Here is a 19,935-nt window from a genome sequence, read left to right as displayed (position 1 = left end):
TTTAGCATTGCAGCATAGACGTCCACCACTTGAACTACAGGCCTAACTACTTTAGCTGTCAGCAGAAGACTTATTACAGTGCATGTGTGTGGAGGAAGATGAGCCACAGGGACCATGTGCTGGGTTCACAGGGGGTGGTCCTGGTAAGCCAGCTCGGTTCTTTTTCCCTCTCTCCTACCCCCATCCAAAGTTGGGAGGACATCTGCCCCACGTGGTACCATTAGGTAGGTACAGGAGGGAGGGGGAAAACAGGCGTCTACTCCCAGGGATCCCACTGCAGTGTCCACCGGTGCTTGGGGAGTGATGTGGGCCTGGTATTTTAGAATATTTTCATGTTCTGTTATTTTGGCACGGTGCCACAATTTTCCTGAGCAATGGCAAGTGACAGAAAGCAATGATTTTCAGCTCTTTATATCTCAGCAAAATGTGAGCAGAATTTCATGGGACAAATAAAAAAGGCACTTAATCTAACTGTAGGGCTCTCCCCCTGCTAAATTTCAAAGGCTCGGTACAAGCAACAGAGGTTTCAAAGTTTCTCAAAAGAGATCAGAAGACTCTTTTATAATGGAAAGTATTAGGCAACCTAAATATAGAGGTCACTACCAGTTCCTTCTCTAAAGCAATATCTTAGGGCTCTGTTGAATTTCAGTGAGAGATTCGGCTGCATAAGGCATGATGAATATTGTCTTATACACATGTATACAGCATCTTTCATCCAGAAAGTTCCCAAAATGTTTTACTAAGGACATAGAGAAATCACTTCATTCTGCATTGAAATGCAGTTCCCTATGCAGTGGAACACAATAACTTCGCACCCAGCAACTACAAACAACATAGGTTAGAAAGTAAATAAAAATACTATATCTACAGGAAGAATTTAGGTCATGAGTGAAGTTACCCAAAATGGAATCCTGCCTTACTATCCAAAGTAATGGAATTTTTAACTTACCGTCAAGACCTTTCTTTTATGTCTTATCCAAATAGCAGTATATTGAAGCCTGGCACCATGCTAGGGCACTGGTCTAGTGTTAACAAAAGGAAAAGAGTGCTACCTAATGAATCACATCACTTCCTGCAAGCATCCAGAATTTCTCTGGGAGGTCTCCCATCCAAGCACCGCCCAGTTTAACCATGTAAGATGATACTGCCACAAAGTTAATTTCACTCCATGATACAATCTGCTGTAATTATTCATTTTTATTATAGTTCAAAAATATAGGAAAATATAATGCAAAAAAAACCCCACATTTATATTGTTTTTACTTATCTTTTTATAAAATCATAATCAATGCCTATCTATTAAAATAAAAAAGTCAAACTTTGTGGAAATGTAAAAAAACTCCATTATTCTACAGTGAAAACATGAAAAGACTGAAAATATTTATTATTATATTAATATTGAAACTATGAAAATTCAAATATCTCATTTTCACCTGTTCTCCAGTGGCTTTCAAAAAAAAAAAACAAAAAAAAAAACCACAACATTCATGGTCTGTAGTTGTCTGCATTTTTTCCCTGCAATTCTGAGTTAATTTAGTGAAATTTAGCATTCACAAAATGCAAAAATCTAAAAAGGTCAGGTACCAAGTAGGAAATTTCTCTGTTCTGAATCGCCCAGGCACCTCAACAATGGTCTACACTGGCCTAAAAGGCAGTCATACCACACAGTAAAAAAATTGATAGTGTTTTTGAGATGTGAACTAATAGCCTCATTATAGTTCTGAATAGGCATCAATTTTACTTATAAAAATATTATACTCTGAAGCAAAAGACTACAGAATTCATCCACTATCTCTCTAACAAAAGTGTTATTTTAGAAGTGACTAGTCTTCCCTCTGATTAAAAACTTTTTTTTGTATGAACTACTTGGAACACACTTTCAAAAGGTCCTCACTCTAGCCTATAACTGGATCTATGAATGGACCCTAATGAGTCCAATGAAGTTCTTCATGGGCACAGGGGTCCACCAGCACAAATCCAAATGCAGGATTAGGGCTTAATTTGTGCACACAAATGTAATTAAACATGTGAATCAACTATCTGTATATGTGACTGGCATGTATAAATTCAGGACTTTGCACACATGGTACTGTAAACACAACTTAGAAGGCTGCTTTTGAAAATGTGACTAAGTCTTATGGCAAGAAATCCATACATCTAGTCGGTTACACATTTGGTTTAGGTTTTAAGTGGGGAAACAAAAATCCATGGATCTACTGAAAACCTGCATATCAGAACTTCACTGAACAAGGAAAAACAAAATTAGGTTTTTGTTTCTTTTTAAAATACTGTAGAATAAAGCAATGATAGCATTGGTTTCCCATAGCTGCCTCTCTAGCCAATGCCACCTGTACATTCTAATACTTTTCTCCCAAATGATTTTTTTAGTGTAATAAAATACTATTTTAATTGGCTTTGAGTCCTTAATGAAGTTTAGAAGAAGCTGTCATCTTCACTTGTATTAAACTGGTTTGGGAAATTTTGCTTTCACTCTTCGGGCATTGTAACTTTTTATGGATGCTGTCTGACTATTAAGACGTATGTCTGCAGTGCTGTTGTACCCATGTTGGTCCCAGGATAGTAGAGACACATGGTGGGTGAGGTAGTATTTATAGGACCAACCTCTGTTGGTGAAAAGGAGAGGCTGTCGCGCTTACCCTGAGCTCTTGTTCAGGTTTGGGAAGCTTGTCTCTTTCACCAAAAGAAGTTGGTCCAGTAAAAGATATTACCTCACCCACCATTCTAATTCTTTAATTCTATTAAAGATGTATAGTTGATTAAATTCTCTGAAAACTGACAGTGACTTAAGCAGAAAACCAGTCTCATTTTAATTTAAAGTTAGCTTTGAAAAGATACTTTAAAATTCATTATGGTTTTTTACAAATCTGCAACAAGGTTGTCCAACCCCCCCCCCCCGCAGAAAAAAAAACGAGACAGACATCTCTAGTCCTGAAGTTATTTTACTCAATTCTACAGTTTTGTATTCTAACATTGACTTACCATAAATTCATTGCAAAAGTCATATACAGTATTGTTATTGTTTATGTGTGAATGAAATTCTTTAACTCCTGATAAGACTGCGACTTCTGTGGCCACTTAAACTTCTTTTGCTAACAGGATTAACTGATAAGGTATAATAGTAATAATAATAAAAGCTAATTAAATAAGTATTTTCTTATGCTAATGTGCAAAGGACTGTACAACTACACGCTTGTTGGTTTTATAGAATTATCCATCCTCTAATGCATGTTCTAAACCAGGAGTAATCAATAGGCAGACTGGGGGCCAAATCTGGACCGCCAGACGCTTTTGAACAGACACCAGAATCTTTTTATTTACTTACTATCATTATAGGGGGGTTTTATTATTATTATTTCCTCTGGAGTCTGGACCTTGCCTGTACCCTAAGAAAAGTGGACCTTGACTAAAAATAATTGACTATCTCTGTTCTAACCTACAATATTAGAACTATACAGACATGCTGGATTCAAATAATTCCCAGCATGCTTTCTGAAGGAGTTCTAAAGGAAAAGGTTGTTCTGGGAAGTCACTGATTTTTAGACTGACTTTTTCTGTATAACAAAACTCAGCCAATTTACATTTCTTTTATAAAAGTAGTAGCAGGGAATTGCCTCTGTAGAGATGGAATCTCTAAGGTGGGGTTGAAAATAAACTGGACAGTTCTTTAATGCTAGAGATAAAACAAACAAAAATGTAGGGATTTTTGTTTAGGTTTTTTGAGGAAATAGAATTAGGCTACGGCATAAAGAAAAAATACTGGTAATACAGGCAAATACTTTAGGCAAAATAGCATAAAGGTGACCCAGACCTGTCTTTCTTTCAATGAAAAAAAAAAAGTTTAACACATTGTACTTTGTACGGATAATTATTTTCAAGTTTTAATGTATAAAACTACCTCACTTTATGCTGCACAGAATTATTTTCATAATTAGGTGAATAAACCCCATAGGCATTATCTAAAAAAAATGTAACATTGCATACGCTATTTTAGTACAACATACAAAAGGAAACCTGCTTGGATACCACACATTAATCAAAGCGCAAGATGCTAGTCAAGCCCAGGGAGCTCCTTGCAATGAAGGGAGCTCCCCTCCTCTTCCCTTCCAGATGATTTCAGAGCTGAATCAACTAGCATCTGGACAGGTATTCTATTAATTTTATAAAGGAAAATGCCTCTTAGCGGGCAGAGCCAAAGCGTTAAACGAGTCTGGGATCAAACGCTGCTGCATTTCTGGTCCCTGTCCCTGCAGACCACGGGCGATAGGGTCCCCAATCAATCTGACCTAGTTCCTACTGCAGCAGGCGGCTCCCTGGCACGCCGGGGCGGCTGCGAGCTGCTCGCCGGCGGCCGGGCCGGGGTGGCCGGACACTCACCGGGTGGAGGTGCCCTTCCTCACATCGCACATCATGCACTTGAAGGCCTCGGCGCTGTTCCGGAAGGTGCACACGCTGCAGTCCCAGTAGCCCTCGTCCGAGGAGGGTTTCGGCTGCCGCTTCGGCCTGCAACACACACAACGAGGGGAGGGACAAAACAGGCAGGGCGGTGGGTCAGGCCCGGCTCTCAGCCCGGCCCGACCGCCCCCGCTGCAGCCCGGCTCCCGCGGCCGCCATGGCCGCTGCACGGCGGAGCCGGCTCGCCGCCGCTGCCTCCGCTGCTGCTGCTCCCGGCGCAGAGTCGGGCCCGGCCAGGAGGCGCCGCTAATCCAGGGCGCGGGCGCTGCCGGCGCCAGGCCCCCGCGCCGCCCTTACCTGGTCGGGCTCTTCTTGTCTCCCATGCCGGCTGCAGACGCGACCCCGGCCCGGCCCTTTGTGTGTTTGTAAATAAGGAGGAGCGCGGGGGGGAGGCCCTGGCTCGAGCGGGGAGGAGGAGCCGCCGCCGCAACCTCCAGCTGTCGGGGAAACTCCGGCTCCCGCTGCCGCCCGCCGCCCCCTCCTCCCTCACGTGTCCCCCCGCCGCCAACCAGCGGCCGCCCGCAGCCCTCCGCGCCCCAGGCCGCGCGAGGCGGCAGGTTCGCATCGGCTGGCGGCGCCGGCCGGCCGGAGGGGCGCGGGGACGCGGCTGAGGTGAGCGGGCGGCAGCCAGGGGAAGCGGCCGGAGAGCTGAGGCGACTAGGGCAGCCCGGGTCCCTCACCCGCCACGGCGCTGGCTGTCGGGGTCGCCCTTTCACGGCCAGCGCCCGGGAGGCAGGCGGTAGGGAGATGGGAACTCGTGCGGGTGCTGGGCCAGCGGGTTGGGGGTCCCCGCCCCGCAGGGAGTGACGGTGTTGGGGTCCCCCGGGCCATTGTGTTGTCTCCTGCGCCTGTAACAGCTTGCCTAACAGCACATGGCAAGCAAGCTGCCAGGCGGGCTGAGAGACAGAGCCCCTCTCCAGCGATGACATATGTATTTCATATAGGCCCTGCGTGTTTTGATGTATTACAGATGCAGCCTGCATGGGCTGAAATACATGGCAGAACCATTTTCCTATTACAATGTCATCTCACCTAGGATGATATGCAAATTACACACAATGCAAGATTGCACCCCGTCCTCTTAAAGCCAGGACTGATCCAGAAAACCTCTCCCTTTCACCTCTTCAAACAACACCTCTTCCTGTGAGCCAGAGACCTGGCCTCATTTATCAGCTCCAGACTGGATAACTATAATTCCCTGAATATAAATATGAACAATACTAAGGTTGCAGGTAGTACAGAATGAGACAGCCCACTTTCTCCACGGGTTAGGCCACATCAGCACTGGCTCGCGGTCCACTTTCACTGCCAGTTCAAGGCCTTGGGCATGCTCTTCATGGGTGGGGTGTAATAAAGAGAAGGAAAATGTAGGCAGAAAATCGAGAAGAATCTACTAATAGTGAGCTGTATTATACTAAAAGATTGTCCTATTTTAAACGGTTAAGTGAATTTCATCCTATTTGAATAACATTACAGAGAGAAGAAATACTATTTTTTGCATACCTTGGTACACTGATAGAGGCACAGGAAACCACCAATGACATGCGCCTACCTTTGATGTAACCACATCTAAAATATTGTTGGTCTGTGACACAGGACAGAGTGACTTTTGAAAGATGGATTCATGCTCCATGCAGTAGCACTCAGCAGCATTGCTCAACCTAGGAGGCAGGAAGAAGGAGAAACTTGCTCAGAGTGAGCAAGCTTCAAGTAAGTCCTGAGTTTGGGACAGTAATAGGACATTACAGAAATGTACTGCGAGGGAATATCTCTAGACTCCTAGGTGAACTTTATTCCCTTCTTCCCTGCAAAATGCAGCCACCTGGGGGCTCTTTGTCCACTCACAGGATTTTTTTCAAATGACATCCTTAACACCAAAAATCCCTGTAGCCGGTCAATCTGATACCCAGCTGGCCTAGTGGTCAGGCAGCAGCTCCACAGTTCTCATTAGTCTTGTTCATTCTGGAGGAGGCACTGCCAAATCATATTCAATGCGCCTCAGACCCTTCTGTCCTTTCTACTCCCCCTGGGGTTCTGGCACAGCAAAGGGGAGTAGGAGCAATACAGAGGGACCCAGGCCACCCACTCCACCGGGTCCAAATCAAGGGCTCTAAAGTGGTATTGCAGGGTCCAGACCACTCGTTGGTCCACCCCAAGTTACACTTTTCCCTGGGTCAATTGCTACTGGACCGTGGCTCTTTCATTTGGGGCATGGTCACAGTCATAGTAGTATCAGCTTAGTCTGCCACGGGAACAATATCCCATTCTTTGGGGCCTCTTATGGGTTTCCAACTCCAAGAAGAGAGGAATATGAATCACTGCTTGCAGACTGGCCTTATCAGTGCTGTAGTCACTCTTCCACAGCTCCAGGCTTTAAATCTCACTTCCTGGTACAGCCTATAACTCCTTTTCCCCCTTCCTCTGGGCTACCAGTGCCCTTTTAACTGTCCCTCCACCTGGAGCATGCCCTACAGCTGCTACGGGGTGGGGGTCTTCCTAACCCACTAAGTACTGCCTTATGCCTTGCTCTGGTTTAATGGGGAGTCTGTAAACCCCATCCCACACCCTCCTCCCTCAGCTCCAGAGTCACTGCGTGAACTTGTATTGAGTCTTCCTGCCTCCACCAGTCTTGTGAAAAGAAGCCTGCATTTTTATACTCTGTGCCAGCTTGATGAAACACTGTTTAGTGGTATGGTTGCAGAGACAAATACTAACACATCACTCTGGCATTATGGTCCTTCAGGAACTGTAGCCATCGTAAGGGACAGTCACCAGCTGGAATGGGTGGCCCCATAGGTAATAGCATAGGGCATCTATAGACCATTTTACCATTAGGGCCTCCTTCTCAGTCTCCAAGGAAGCAACTTCCTGGGGGAACAACTTCCTGCTGATGTTGAAGACAAGAGGTTCCACTACTACCACTTCCTGTGACAGTACAGCCCCAAGGCTGACATCAGATGCATCCATAAAATGTGGTATGTAACTATCATTTAAATCAGCTTCTGTACCAGATGACTGGAGGATAGCTAATGTGACACCATTTTTTAAAAAAAGGCTCCAGAGGTGAACCTGGCAATTACAGGCCAGTAAGCCTAACTTCAGTACCAGACAAATTGGTTGAAACTATAGTAAAGAACAGAATTATCAGACTCGTTGATAAAAACAGTTTGTTGGGGAAGAGTCAGCATGGCTTTTGTAAAGGGAAATCATGCCTCACCAATCTAGTCAAATTCTTTGAGGGGGTCAGCAAACATGTAGACAAGGGTAATCCAGGGGATATAGTGTACTTAGACCTTCAGAAAGCCTTTGACAAGTAAGCAATCATGGGATAAGAGGGAAGGTCTTCTCATGGATCCGTAACTGGTTAAAAGACAGAAAACAAAGGGTAGGAATAAATTATCAGTTTTCACAGTGGAAAGAGGTAAATAGTGGTGTCCCCCAGAGTTCTGTACTGGGACCAGTGCTATTCAACGTATTCATAAATGATTTGGAAAAAGCAGTAAACAGTGAGGTGGCAAAATTTGCAGATGATACAAAATTATTTGACATAGTTAAGTACAAAGCAGACTGCAAAGAGTTACAAAGGGATCTCGCAAAACTGGGTGAATGGGCCATAAAATGACAGATGAAATTCAATGTTTGTAAATGCAAAGTAATGCACATTGGAAAACAATCCCAACTGTACTTACAAAATGATGGGGTGTAAATTAACTGTTACCTCTCAAGAAAGAGATCTTGGAGTTATCGTGGATAGTTTTCTGAAAATATCTGCTCAGTTTGCAGCAGCAGTCACCAAAAAAAACCCCAGAATGTTTGGAACCAATAGGAAAGGGATAGATAATAAAACAGAAAATATCATAATGCCTCTGTATAAATCCATGGAATACTGTGTGCAATTCTGGTCACCCATCTCAAAAAAGATATAATAGAATTGGAAAAGGTACAGAGAAGGGCAACAGAAGAGTATGGGACAGCTTCCATACAAGAGATTAAAGACTGGGACTTTTCATCTCGGAAAAGAGATGACTTTGTTGTGGAGAAAGTGAATAAGGAAGTGTTATTTACTCCTTTACATAGCACAAGAACCAGGGGTCACCCAATGAAATTAATAGGCGGCAGATTTAAAACAAACAAAAGGAAGTCTTCACACAGTGCACAGTAAACCTGTGGAACTCATTGCCTGGGGATGTTATGAAGGCCAAAACTATAACAGGGCTCAAAAAAGAACTAGATAAGTTTATGAAGGATAGGTCCATCAATGGCTATTAGCCAAGATGGTCAGGGAGGCAACCCCATGCTGAGTATCCCTAGCTCCATTTGCCAGAAGCTGGGAGTGGACGATAGGGGATGGATCACTCGATGACTGCCTGTTCTCTTCATTCCCTCAGAAGCATCTGGCATTGGCCACTGTCGGAAGACAGGATACTGGGTTAGATTGGTCTGACCCAGTATGGTCATTCTTATGTTCATTTACAAAATAAAAGGCTTCAAGATGTCAGGGTGAAACAAAATGGGTTCCTGGATCCGTCATTCTTTTAATATCTGGAAGGTTTTGCCAAAGGCTTCAGTTCAATGGGTCTTCCTTGGTGTGGCATCTTTCACCAGTTATGTTAAAGAGTTGGTGATCATGGCAAAGTCGGGGATGAACCACCTATAATATTGTGCTAGCCCCAGGAAGCGGCACACCTGTTTCTTTGTAGAGGGGATAGTGTATTCTGACAAGGCCTTAATCTTTCCCACCAAAAGGCATAACTATTCCCCACCCACAGTATATCCCAGGTAGTTCACTTGTTGGTCAATTGACATTTAGCGGGGTTCACTTTCAGTCCAGCTTCCTGGAACACCTGTAGGACTGGTGTGAGGTGTTTCATGTGGTCGTCCCAGGTTTCACTACAAATGACAATATCATCAATATAAGTGACTGCATACTGTCTGGGTAGTCATAACACTTTTTCAAATAACCGCTGGAATGTAGCAGCAGCCCCATGCAGACCAAAGGGCATGGTTTTAAACTGGAATAAGCCCAGGGGTATATAGAAGGGGCAGCCTTCTCCTGGGATTCAGGGGTGGGGGATCTGCTAGTATCACTTGGTCAAATCAAGGGTGGAAATATATACCTGGTATCCCCAACTTCTCCAGATCTGAGGCATGGGATAGGTATCCAACTTGGATACTGCATTCACTTTTTGAAAGTCAGTGCAGAATTGTGTTGAACCATCTGGCTTGGGCACAAGTAGGATCAGACTTCACCACTTGTGTGACTTTAGGATGACCGATAGCGTCAAGAAGTTCTGCTGTTCTTGCTGCACTGTCTCCCACATTTTCCTGGGTAGTGGTTGCACGGTTTCCCCCACTTTTTGTCTGGATTCAGTTTCTATATTGTGCAACACCAAGTGAGTCTGACCTGGGTTTGCCAAAAACACAGAAAGGAAACTTGTGTATCTGCTGCTCCCATTTAAGTCATAACCCTTCTCTGATCAGCACTGTATCTGGATTGGGAACTGTTATAGCCTGGGAGCCAAGCTCAGGGTCAGGAGGGAACAGAGAGATGAGGACTCTCTCTTGCTCTTTCAACACTTTCAGCAGGTTAGTGTGATATATCTGAGTAATCTCTCTCTTTCCCGGTTGGTGAACTTCATAATCTACAGTTCTGGCCCAAATCACTACTTCAAAGGGACCTTGCCAATGGCCAACAACTTGGATTTGGAGGTAGGTAACAAAAGCAACACTTGGGCCCTCAGTTGGAATTTGCAGATATAGGCCTCTTTATTATAGGTCCGCTCTTGGTCAAGTTGCGCCTTCAGCATGTTTCCTTTGCAAATTCACCGCAGCCCTGAGCCCCTGCAGAGGGCTTAATAGGCAGTAGACCAAATTCTTTGGTAGGTGTAAATGGACTTCATTGAAATTACTACAGATTTACACCAGTGTACATGAGATCAGAATTTGGCCTGTGTGTATTACCTTGGAAATGTCAAGAAAAACAGGGGAGTATGGAGGATTTATGTATCAGGAGGGGAGAAGGATCTTTGAACTGCACTGTTCTTTTTAATTAATGTAATGTAATTAATTAACTAATTAAGCAACCTTTTTACAGGAAAGACTTATGGAAGTGATAACTTCTTTAGAAGAGTACACTCTGAGGACTACAAGAAACAAGCACCAATGTGTACAGTACCACAAGATCTCACACCAATTATTTATTGTATATAGCACGGGTGGCCAACCTGTGGCTCCGAAGCCACATGCAGCTCTTCAGAAGTTAATATACGTCTCTTTGTATAGGCACCGACTCCGGGGTTGGAGCTACAGGCACCAACTTTCCAATGTGCTGGGGGGTGCTCACTGCTCAACCCCTGGCTCTGCCACAGGCCCTGCCCTCACTCGACCCCTTCCTGCCCCTCCCCTGAGCCTACCGTGCCCTCGCTCCTCCCCCGTCCTCCCAAAGCCTCCTGCACGCCATGAAACAGCTGATGGGGAGGGAGGGGAAGGCACCAGTGGGCGGGAGGCACTGGGAGCCTGGGTGGGAGAGGGGGAGAGCTGATGGGGGGCTGCTGCCATATAACTGTGGCTCTTTGGCAATGTACATTGATAAATTCTGGCTCCTTCTCAGGCTCAGTTTGGCCACCCCTGGTATTTAGGATCAGATCTTCCCCTCCCAGTATAAAACCCATGGCAGGGTGCTCTGGAGGAGGAAGTCTCCATGAGAATCTCTTTACAGAGCTCCTGTCCCCATATCATCCCAGAGGGGAGAGAAGGAAAAGTTTAATTAAGGTGAGGCACCCAGGAATGATGTTAATAGATCACTCTTTATTTCTTGGCCCCAGTCACCCGATCTGAGTCGGGACTTTGAAAGTTTCCCGATCCCCCACATAGCAGGTGTCAATAACCATGGATATTGTTATGCTTTCCCTTTTCCTTTTTTAAATTAAATCAAAATAAAATATAATATCAAGCAAAAACAACCACACACTAATATAGCCAATGAATAACACACACAATGGAGAGATCTATGATGATGGTCAAGATAGACAATTGGAAGCTCCTTAATAAATGAGAGGATGATTCTGCTTTTCTAGATGCCTCACCACTACTGCTGTGTTTTCTATAAAAATCTGTAATAAACTCACCTTTTATCTTCCTTATATCCTTTCCCACTGGTTGTACTTTTATTGTTGATAAGTGTAATATTTCAATTGACTGTTTTATAGAACCTGTTTATTATGGTTTTTTTTCAAAATGAAAGAAAGAGAGCAAGGGGGATTTTTAATTAATATGGAGTGCACCCTCAGGCTCTGCCTGTAGGTACAGTACACTGTATACAGTGAGCCCATGGCATTGACAGGTGGTCTGGAGCTGTGAGAAGGAGAAACCTCTCAACGGGCCTGTCAGTCATATTAGATCAGGGTTGAGTCACTCTGTTAGATGATGGTTCAAAGAGAAGCAGTTAGTAAAGTCTAGATGACCCAGTAGAATGCATTTTTAAGACCATTTTCACATTGCAAGAAGTGTCCAGAAAATAGTAAATAATAATAATACTGACCTCTACAGATTTTCACTCTTGGAACTCTCAAGTTGAACACTGCGAGCTGGCTCCTTCAGTATGGTGTAGTGGCTTTGCACTATCTTGCTCGTGTTTTTTTGGCTACAAAACCTGCGCAAAAGGCCCCTGGAGGATGCAAGTTTAACCCTGCAATGGCATACAGCTGACAGGGGCTCATATGTAACACCTCTTTCTTGTTGCTGGTGAGCAGGAAAAGGGGATGTGGTTACTGAAAAGGAGGAGTGATGAAGACACACGTACACAACACTGATCTTGAATTAGAGTTTTAACCTTTTGTAGCTTCTACAGATTGGTGTAAATTAGAACAACCATCAGAATGCTCTAATGTTGTAGGGGAGGGGGATATAAGCATGAAAGGGGGTCAATTTATGAATTTGTCAGGGTGCTGAAATCTGACAACCTAGGTTTGTCAATATATAATAGAATCCGGTAGGATAACCCTGTTTTATTGAGCCCAAGAGGTGTTAGCTTACTAGTTTTAACTCTGGTTTCTTTTCTGGTCAACTTTTAACTTGAATAGTATTTTTCAAGTCAGAACTCCTGCTTATTCTTAACCAACCAACAATTTATTAATTCACCCAGAACCACATTAATATACAATCAACAGTTCACCACTCAAATATAGACACAACCAATTGTGTGTACCACACACACAATACAGTCTTGCTAGCAATCATCATAGACTAGAGCTGAGGCTCAGCGGTTGTATCCAGGAATAATGCAAATTACCAAGATTTCTTATTACATTTACTTATGATAATAAATTCTCAATTCCTAACACATTTATCACATTTCCAAGGATCCACTAATCTTGAAGGCATCTTTTAAGAGTGTGGTACTCCTCTTTGACTAGATTGGTGCAGAAGAGAACGGTTTAGAATATTAAAAGTAGGGCTGTCAATCGCAGTTAACACACGCAATTAACTCAAAACATGAATCATGATTAAAAAAATTAATCGTGATTAATCATAGTTTTAATAGCACTGTTAAACAATAAAATACCAATTGAAATTTATTAAATATTTTTGGATTTTTTTCTACATTTTCAAATATATTGATTTCAATTACAACACAATACAACATGTACAGTGCTCACTTTATATTATTTTTTATTACAAATATTTGCACTGGAAAAATGATAAACAAAAGAAATAGTATTTTTCAATTCACCTTATACAAGTACTGTAGTGCAATCTCTTTATTGTGAAAGTGCACTTTACAAATGTAGATTTTTTTTTTTACTTAACTGCACTCAAAAACAAAACAATGTAAAACTTTAAATCCTACAAGTCCATTCAGTCCTACTTGTTCAGCCAATTACTAAGACAAACAAGTTTGTTTACATTTACAGGAGATAATGCTGCCCACTTCTTATTTACAATGTCACCTGAAAATGAAAACAGGCATTCGCATTGCACTTTTGTAGCCAGCGTTGCAATGTATTTATGTGCCAGATACACTAAACATTTGCATGCCCCTTCATGCTTGGCCACCATTCTAGACGACATGTTTCCATGCTGATGACACTTGTTAAAAAAAAAAATGTGTTAATTACATTTGTGACTGAACTCCTTGGGGGAGAATAGTATGTCTCCTGCTCTGTTTTACCGCATTCTAGCATATATTTCATGTTATAGCAGTCTCAGATGATGACCCAGCAGGTTATTCAATTAAGAACACTTTCGCTGCAGATTTGACAAAGTGCAAAGAAGGTACCAATGTGAGATTTCTAAAGATATCTACAGGACTTGAACCAAGGTTTAAGAATCTGAAGTTCCTTCCAAAATCTGATCAGGATGAGGTGTGGACCATGCTTTTAGAAGTCTCAAAAGAGCAACACTCTGATGCAGAAACTACAGAATCTGAACCACCAAAAAAGGAAATCAACCTTCTGCTGGTGGCATCTGTCTCAGATAATGAAAATGAACATGCATCGGTCTGCACTGCTTTGGATTGTTATCGAGCAGAACCCATCAACAGCGTGGCCGTATGTCCTTTGGAATGGTGGTTGGAGCATGAAGGGACATATGAATCGTTAGTGCATCTGGCACAAAAATATCTTGCAACGCCGGCTACAACAGTGCCATGAGAATGCCTGGTCTCACTTTCAGGTCACACTGGAAACAAGAAGCGGGCAGCATTATCTCCTGCTAATGTAAACAAAGTTGTTTTCAAGTGATTGGCTGAACAAGAAGTAGGACTGAGTGGGCTTGTAGACTCCAAAGTTTTACATTGTTTTATTTTTGAATGCAGTTATTTTTTGTACATAATTCTACAGTTGTAAGTTTAACTTTCACAATAAAGAGATTGTATTACAGTACTTGTATGAGGTGAATTGAAAAATACTAATTATTTTGTTTTTTACATTGCAAATACTTGTAATAAAAAATAAAGATAAAGTGAGCACTGTACACGTTGTAGTCTGTGGAAAGGTATTAGAGCAGTGGTGAGCAACCTGCGGCCCACGACCACACGTGGTCCGTCAGGGCAATTCACTGGCGGCCGTGAGATAGTTTGTTTACATTGACCATCCACAGGCACGGCCGCCCGCCCACAGCTCCCAGTGGCCACGGTTCGCCGTTCCCGGCCTCTGGGAGCTGCAAGAAGCGGCACGGGCCACAGTGATGTGCTGGCCGCTGCTTCCCGCAGCTCCCATTGGCCAGGAATGGTGAACCGTGGCCAATGGGAGCTGCGGGTAGCTGTGCCTGTGTACAGTCAATGTAAACAAACTGCCGCGGGCAGATTACCCTCATGGGCTGCGCCTGCGTGCCGCAGGTTGCCCACAACTGTGTTAGAGTGTCACAGCTAAATAAAAGGCGGAACAGATTGTTTATAACATGTTGTAAGAGAGCATTCAAGGTGATGTGGGCAGTTGACACCTCTGCAATCATAGGACGAAGGAGGATTAGTGGGTTATAGATTGTAGTAATGAGATATAGATTCAATGTCTTTATTCAGTCCATGATTTTTAGTGTTTAATAAAGTTATGAATTTAAGCTTCCAGACTCATCTTTTGAAAAAGTGTTGTGCAGGTTTCCTTTTGGCCATATATGGAGCGACCATTTTGTGAAAAGCATTCACCCACAGGTGATAGCGTGGTTTTGTCTTTTGTCATTTTTCTGTGTGAGTTCGTTAGAGAGAGTAGTGATTGTCTCATTTCACCCACATAGTTGTTATTGGGGCATTTAATGCACCAGATGAGGTACATCATATATATTGTGATAGGCAAGTGTAGGACTCATGAATCTTGAAAGGTGAGTTGTGGAGGTACTGATATTGTAACAGCAGATATATGTCTGCAAGTTTTCATCTGTTGTTCTGGCAGGGTGTGGTGCTGCTTTGAGTTGGTGGGTCCTGGTCTGTGTGGACCTTGTTTCTGATGATGAGCTTGGAGAGTTTGGGGGTTGTTTGAAGTCCAAAAGAGAGGGTTTAGGAAAGATATCTTTCAGGATCTGTTCCACATCTAGTATGGGTTGTAGTTGTTTAATGATACCCTATATGGGCTCCAGTTTGGGGTGCACAGTTCCTCGCTTTTTAAATATATGCTGCTATTATTATAATACCCTAGTAAAAAGATTCCAAATGAATGCAGTGATTATTTCTCTAGTGTAATACATTTAAAGAAAAAAATCATATAAATGGATTTATTTGTTGACAAAAGCTATATCTCAGATCAATAGGCAGCAGCCCTTTAGCCAAGCCTGTGACATCAATGTACAGTAAATGAGCAAGAGTCTCAACTGGTGTGAAACCAGCATACCGCCACTAAAGTTAGTTGTCCTGCACAGATTAAAACCATCTGAGAATCTGGCCGTATGAGACTGGGAGTAGAAGATCACAAATTATGTAGTGGATGTATTAAAAATGCAGCTTTCAGTGGCAGAAAATGATTGATTGACTTTGTATTCATTTGCTAACCTCAGGAGGTCAAATATAACAGAGGATATAGAGTTTAGAAGTTTAAAATGGGTGCATATTCTAACAGCTATTTTCTGTCTGGATTTAAGTCTTAAGAATTTGCCTGGGATACTAGCCAGAACAGCTTTGCAACAGCACCAAACAGATAGAATTAAAGCATGAATCATTATCTCTCTGGTCTGCCAAACTGGGATTTATTCAAATAGTATTTTTAAGATAGAACACAGTTGATAATTTGATGGTATGCCTGTGTCTGAAAGCTAACAATCCCTTAATTTCAAATGGTGTTATGGGAAAGTCATAAATTCATGGTCAGATACACACTAGGGTTTCAAAGATGAGATTTGATTGAAGGGGTTCAAAATCATAATACTTTCTGTTGTTTAAGTTTATGTACTGGCTGAACATTTGCCAAGATAAAATATTATTCTGACAGATTTGAATGCAGAAGTGTATAAAAAGGGATATCGTATCATTTTCTTACAAGGCAGGGTAAATATGCAATTCCAGAAATCCAAGCAGAGAGGCCATATCTAAAATTGCAGCCATAATAAATGATTCAAACAGCATTTGGAATTCTTGCGGTTTGAAGCCTGTTTTGCAGATATGATGAAAACAACTGAAAGACTAGTCCTGAAAGCCCAGTACAGGGTTGTAAGGTATTATTTTCATTACTACTCGGATTATTGATAGACTAATCTTCAAAAGCAAGTCTACTTAATCTATAATCTTTGAAGCTATAGAATCCTTTGTATACCACAGTAACTATCATTCTTCCAGTGTTAATTTTAGATGCTGTAGCGATCAAAGGATGAAAAAGCTTCAAAGAGTAACAAGACATAATTTGAAGTACAATTTACCATGCTGGTAAGGAACCAATCAATGGGAATTTTTATTTGACTGGACTGGGACAAGCCATGGACAAATAGTCTTCAATCATCAGATTACCTTCATATGCACGGCTAATTCCAGATCTGAATATATGGTTCTGTAAACTAAACAGCCTGTAATTGGCAGTAAATTGCCAGCTTTCATCAACACGAAGGAAAAAGGCTAATGCTCCTCAAACAGAATAGAAGTTTTCTCTCTAAGACTAGCCTTGCAACAGATTTATATCACTGTAGGAGAGGTGAAAATATTTTGTTGACCATTGATAAAAGTATAGAAGACTTCAGAAACAAACCAGACAATGCTCCTTATAAATTAATACAGTTCTAAACTGAGATTCCAAATGCCAGGGTTAAAATACATCAGACTTAAATGTTTGAATATTTGTTCCCTTTTTGGTCTCTTGAATACTCTATTGTCCATCTAACATTGGACATTCAGTTAATCATTGGCAGATTTGATCCACTATGTGACAAAAGTGATATGGGGTTTTTAAGACAGCTAGCAGTGCTAACTTAGATTGGATGCAAGTCGTCCTTTCAAAAGATGCTGGGACTTTGAGACTGGGGATCTATGTCTGAGATGAAGGTTATCAAGCTTTGGTGCCAAAAGTGAGGTGTCTAAATCTATATATAGGCACATACATAACTGTCCTGATTTTCAAATAACTTTGCACTTTTATATCATCCCCATATATGTAAAATACATATATTCCCAGACCCCAAAAAAATGTGTGTTAAGGTTGATAGTAGGTTTCTGTAATTTAAGGGTAAAAACGTTAGAATGATGTAATTATCCACAAAACAAGCATTATAAACCCAAGACATTCAGAGTTAAAGTTAAACTTAAAAAAATACAAACATGTTAAAGTTTGGAAATGCACAGTGAAGGCACAAAGACAACCTTAACCCTATAATAATGCCATGAGGAAAATGAAAAAAAGAGAGAAAACTATGCATAAAAAACAGTTTAATGTAATCTGGAACCACAAACTCTTAGATGCATTAAACATAATTGTATAGTTATTTCATGGTGTTGTTACTGAGCACAATTAAGATTGTTTGAGTGCCTCAATTGTACATTTCCGTACTTTAGCATGTTTAGGTTTAATTTAATTTTAACTTGAACTCTGAATGTTTGGGGTTTGTAATGCTTATTTGGGGGATAATTCATCATTCATGCTTAATTTAATTACTGAAACGTGCTCTCAATCTTAATTCCAATTTAACACAGATTTTTGTCTGAGAATTTCTTTTATTTTAAAAAAGTATTTAAAATGTTATATGTGAATATTGCACAAGAAACCCAAAGAGAATGCCATCATGATAATGCTCATGAGTTGAAGATATGTAATATCATCCTTAGATGGTATTTTTTTACATTTTAACTTTTCAGGATAGATTCACCAGTACGCTCTGGCTGCTTTGTGCCACTCCAGAACAGTGGAAAGCAGCCAGAGCACACTGGCTAGTGATATCAGGTTTATAGCCACTTTGCATCACTGGAGAAGCACAAAGCAGCTATAGAGAACTCATGAATCTGACCCTTAATTTAGTCGCATGCAGCCCTGGAATTTTTTGAGAGCAGACACATATGGGACCAATCCAGTGATAACTATGGGCCAAGTAATCTGTCAATGAGAATCATTAACATATGTACAGTCCCCTCATGCCACTGACTCATTTTTTCCAATAAAACTAAAGCATGCAAATTAACTGGAGAGGAAGCATGATGGTTAGTTAAGTTACATCTTGTGTCACAATGGCACTTAAGAATTACCTGAACTATTGACCTGGCTCTGTTTATTACCTATAAATCATAACAATTTTACAAAATAATCATGAATAACCTAACTCAATTACTACCTAATTTCTTCATATGTAGTGTACACACAAGATTTCAAGAGTTTTAACTCTATGGAAAGTTTGAAAGGTCAGTGTTTTTCCATTATTGAGATCATTCAGAACAAAAAAGGTCTGAGAAGTGATAAATTTATAGTTGGACCCATTTAAAATTTAAATTTAGCTAATAAACTTATGTCATAAATATAAAGGGAAGGGTAAACCCCTTTGAAATCCCTCCTGGCCAGGGGAAAGCTCCTCTCACCTGTAAAGGGTTAAGAAGCTAAAGGTAACCTCGCTGGCACCTGACCAAAATGACCAATGAGGAGACAAGATACTTTCAAAAGCTGGGAGGAGGGAGAGAAACAAAGGGTCTGTGTCTGTCTGTATGCTGTGCTTGCCAGGGACAGAACAGGAATGGAGTCTTAGAACTTTTAGTAAGTAATCTAGCTAGGTATGTGTTAGATTATGATTTCTTTAAATGGCTGAGAAAAGAATTGTGCTGAATAGAATAACTATTTCTGTCTGTGTATCTTTTTTGTAACTTAAGGTTTTGCCTAGAGGAGTTCTCTATGTTTTTGAATCTAATTACCCTGTAAGATATCTACCATCCTGATTTTACAGGGGGGATTTCTTTATTTCTATTTACTTCTATTTTTTTATTAAAAGTCTTCTTGTAAAACACTGAATGCTTTTTCATTGTTCTCAGATCCAAGGGTTTGGGTCTGTGGTCACCTATGCAAATTGGTGAGGCTTTTTATCCAACATTTCCCAGGAAAGGGGGGGTGCAAGTGTAGGGAGGATTGTTCATTGTTCTTAAGATCCAAGGGTCTGGATCTGTAGTCACCTAGGCAAATTGGTGAGGCTTTTTACCAAACCTTGTCCAGGAAGTGGGGTGCAAGGTTTTGGGAAGTATTTTGGGGGGAAGGACGCGTCCAAACAGCTCTTCCCCAGTAACCAGTATTAGTTTGGTGGTGGTAGCGGCCAGTCCAAGGTGTAATATTTTGTACCTTGGGGAAGTTTTGACCTAAGCTGGTAAAGATAAGCTTAGGAGGTTTTCATGCAGGTCCCCACATCTGTACCCTAGAGTTCAGAGTGGGGGAGGAACTGTGACAACTTACTAAAAGATTTAATTGTAAATTGTCACAAATAAATTCTGTACTCAGAGTATGTGCTGTATCCTTCATCCATAACAAAGAGGTTGAATCCTTGCTTTAAGTGTAAAATTCAGATCAGTCTGTGACTGACACCTGT

General features: G+C 41.7%; 1 protein-coding gene and 1 long non-coding RNA gene across 4 annotated transcripts in view; one reads left to right on the top strand and one right to left on the bottom strand.

Annotated features, from left to right (window-relative positions):
* The window catches only part of YAF2 (YY1 associated factor 2), a 43,908-nt gene extending 38,963 nt beyond the window's left edge, over positions 1-4,945 (bottom strand). Inside the window, exons 1-2 of the mRNA XM_084617910.1 lie at positions 4,771-4,945; positions 4,396-4,521 (exon numbers count right to left, since the gene is read on the bottom strand). Of these exons, the coding sequence (XP_084474036.1) occupies positions 4,396-4,521; positions 4,771-4,796 (152 nt within the window). The 5' untranslated portion in view covers positions 4,797-4,945. The remainder of the gene's footprint in view (positions 1-4,395; positions 4,522-4,770) is intronic.
* Positions 4,946-5,010: 65 nt separating this feature from the next.
* On the top strand, positions 5,011-10,937 carry LOC311514917. 3 transcript variants are annotated; one of them, XR_014709973.1, is made up of 4 exons: positions 5,011-5,085; positions 5,950-6,183; positions 7,323-7,448; positions 10,568-10,937. It is a non-coding gene; the product is annotated as an uncharacterized lncRNA (long non-coding RNA). The 3 variants fall into 3 exon arrangements; XR_014709975.1 differs by adding an exon at positions 10,122-10,182 and having other exon boundaries at positions 5,950-7,448; XR_014709974.1 differs by having other exon boundaries at positions 5,950-7,448.
* The last annotated feature ends 8,998 nt before the right edge of the window (positions 10,938-19,935 follow it).

The sequence above is a fragment of the Lepidochelys olivacea genome, assembly GCF_965140295.1.
Source record: "Lepidochelys olivacea isolate rLepOli2 genome assembly, chromosome: 1".
In the NCBI taxonomy this organism is placed as follows: Eukaryota; Metazoa; Chordata; order Testudines; family Cheloniidae; genus Lepidochelys; species Lepidochelys olivacea.
The sequence above is the reverse complement of the archived record's forward strand: the minus strand, read 5'-3'. Positions and strand labels throughout refer to the sequence as shown.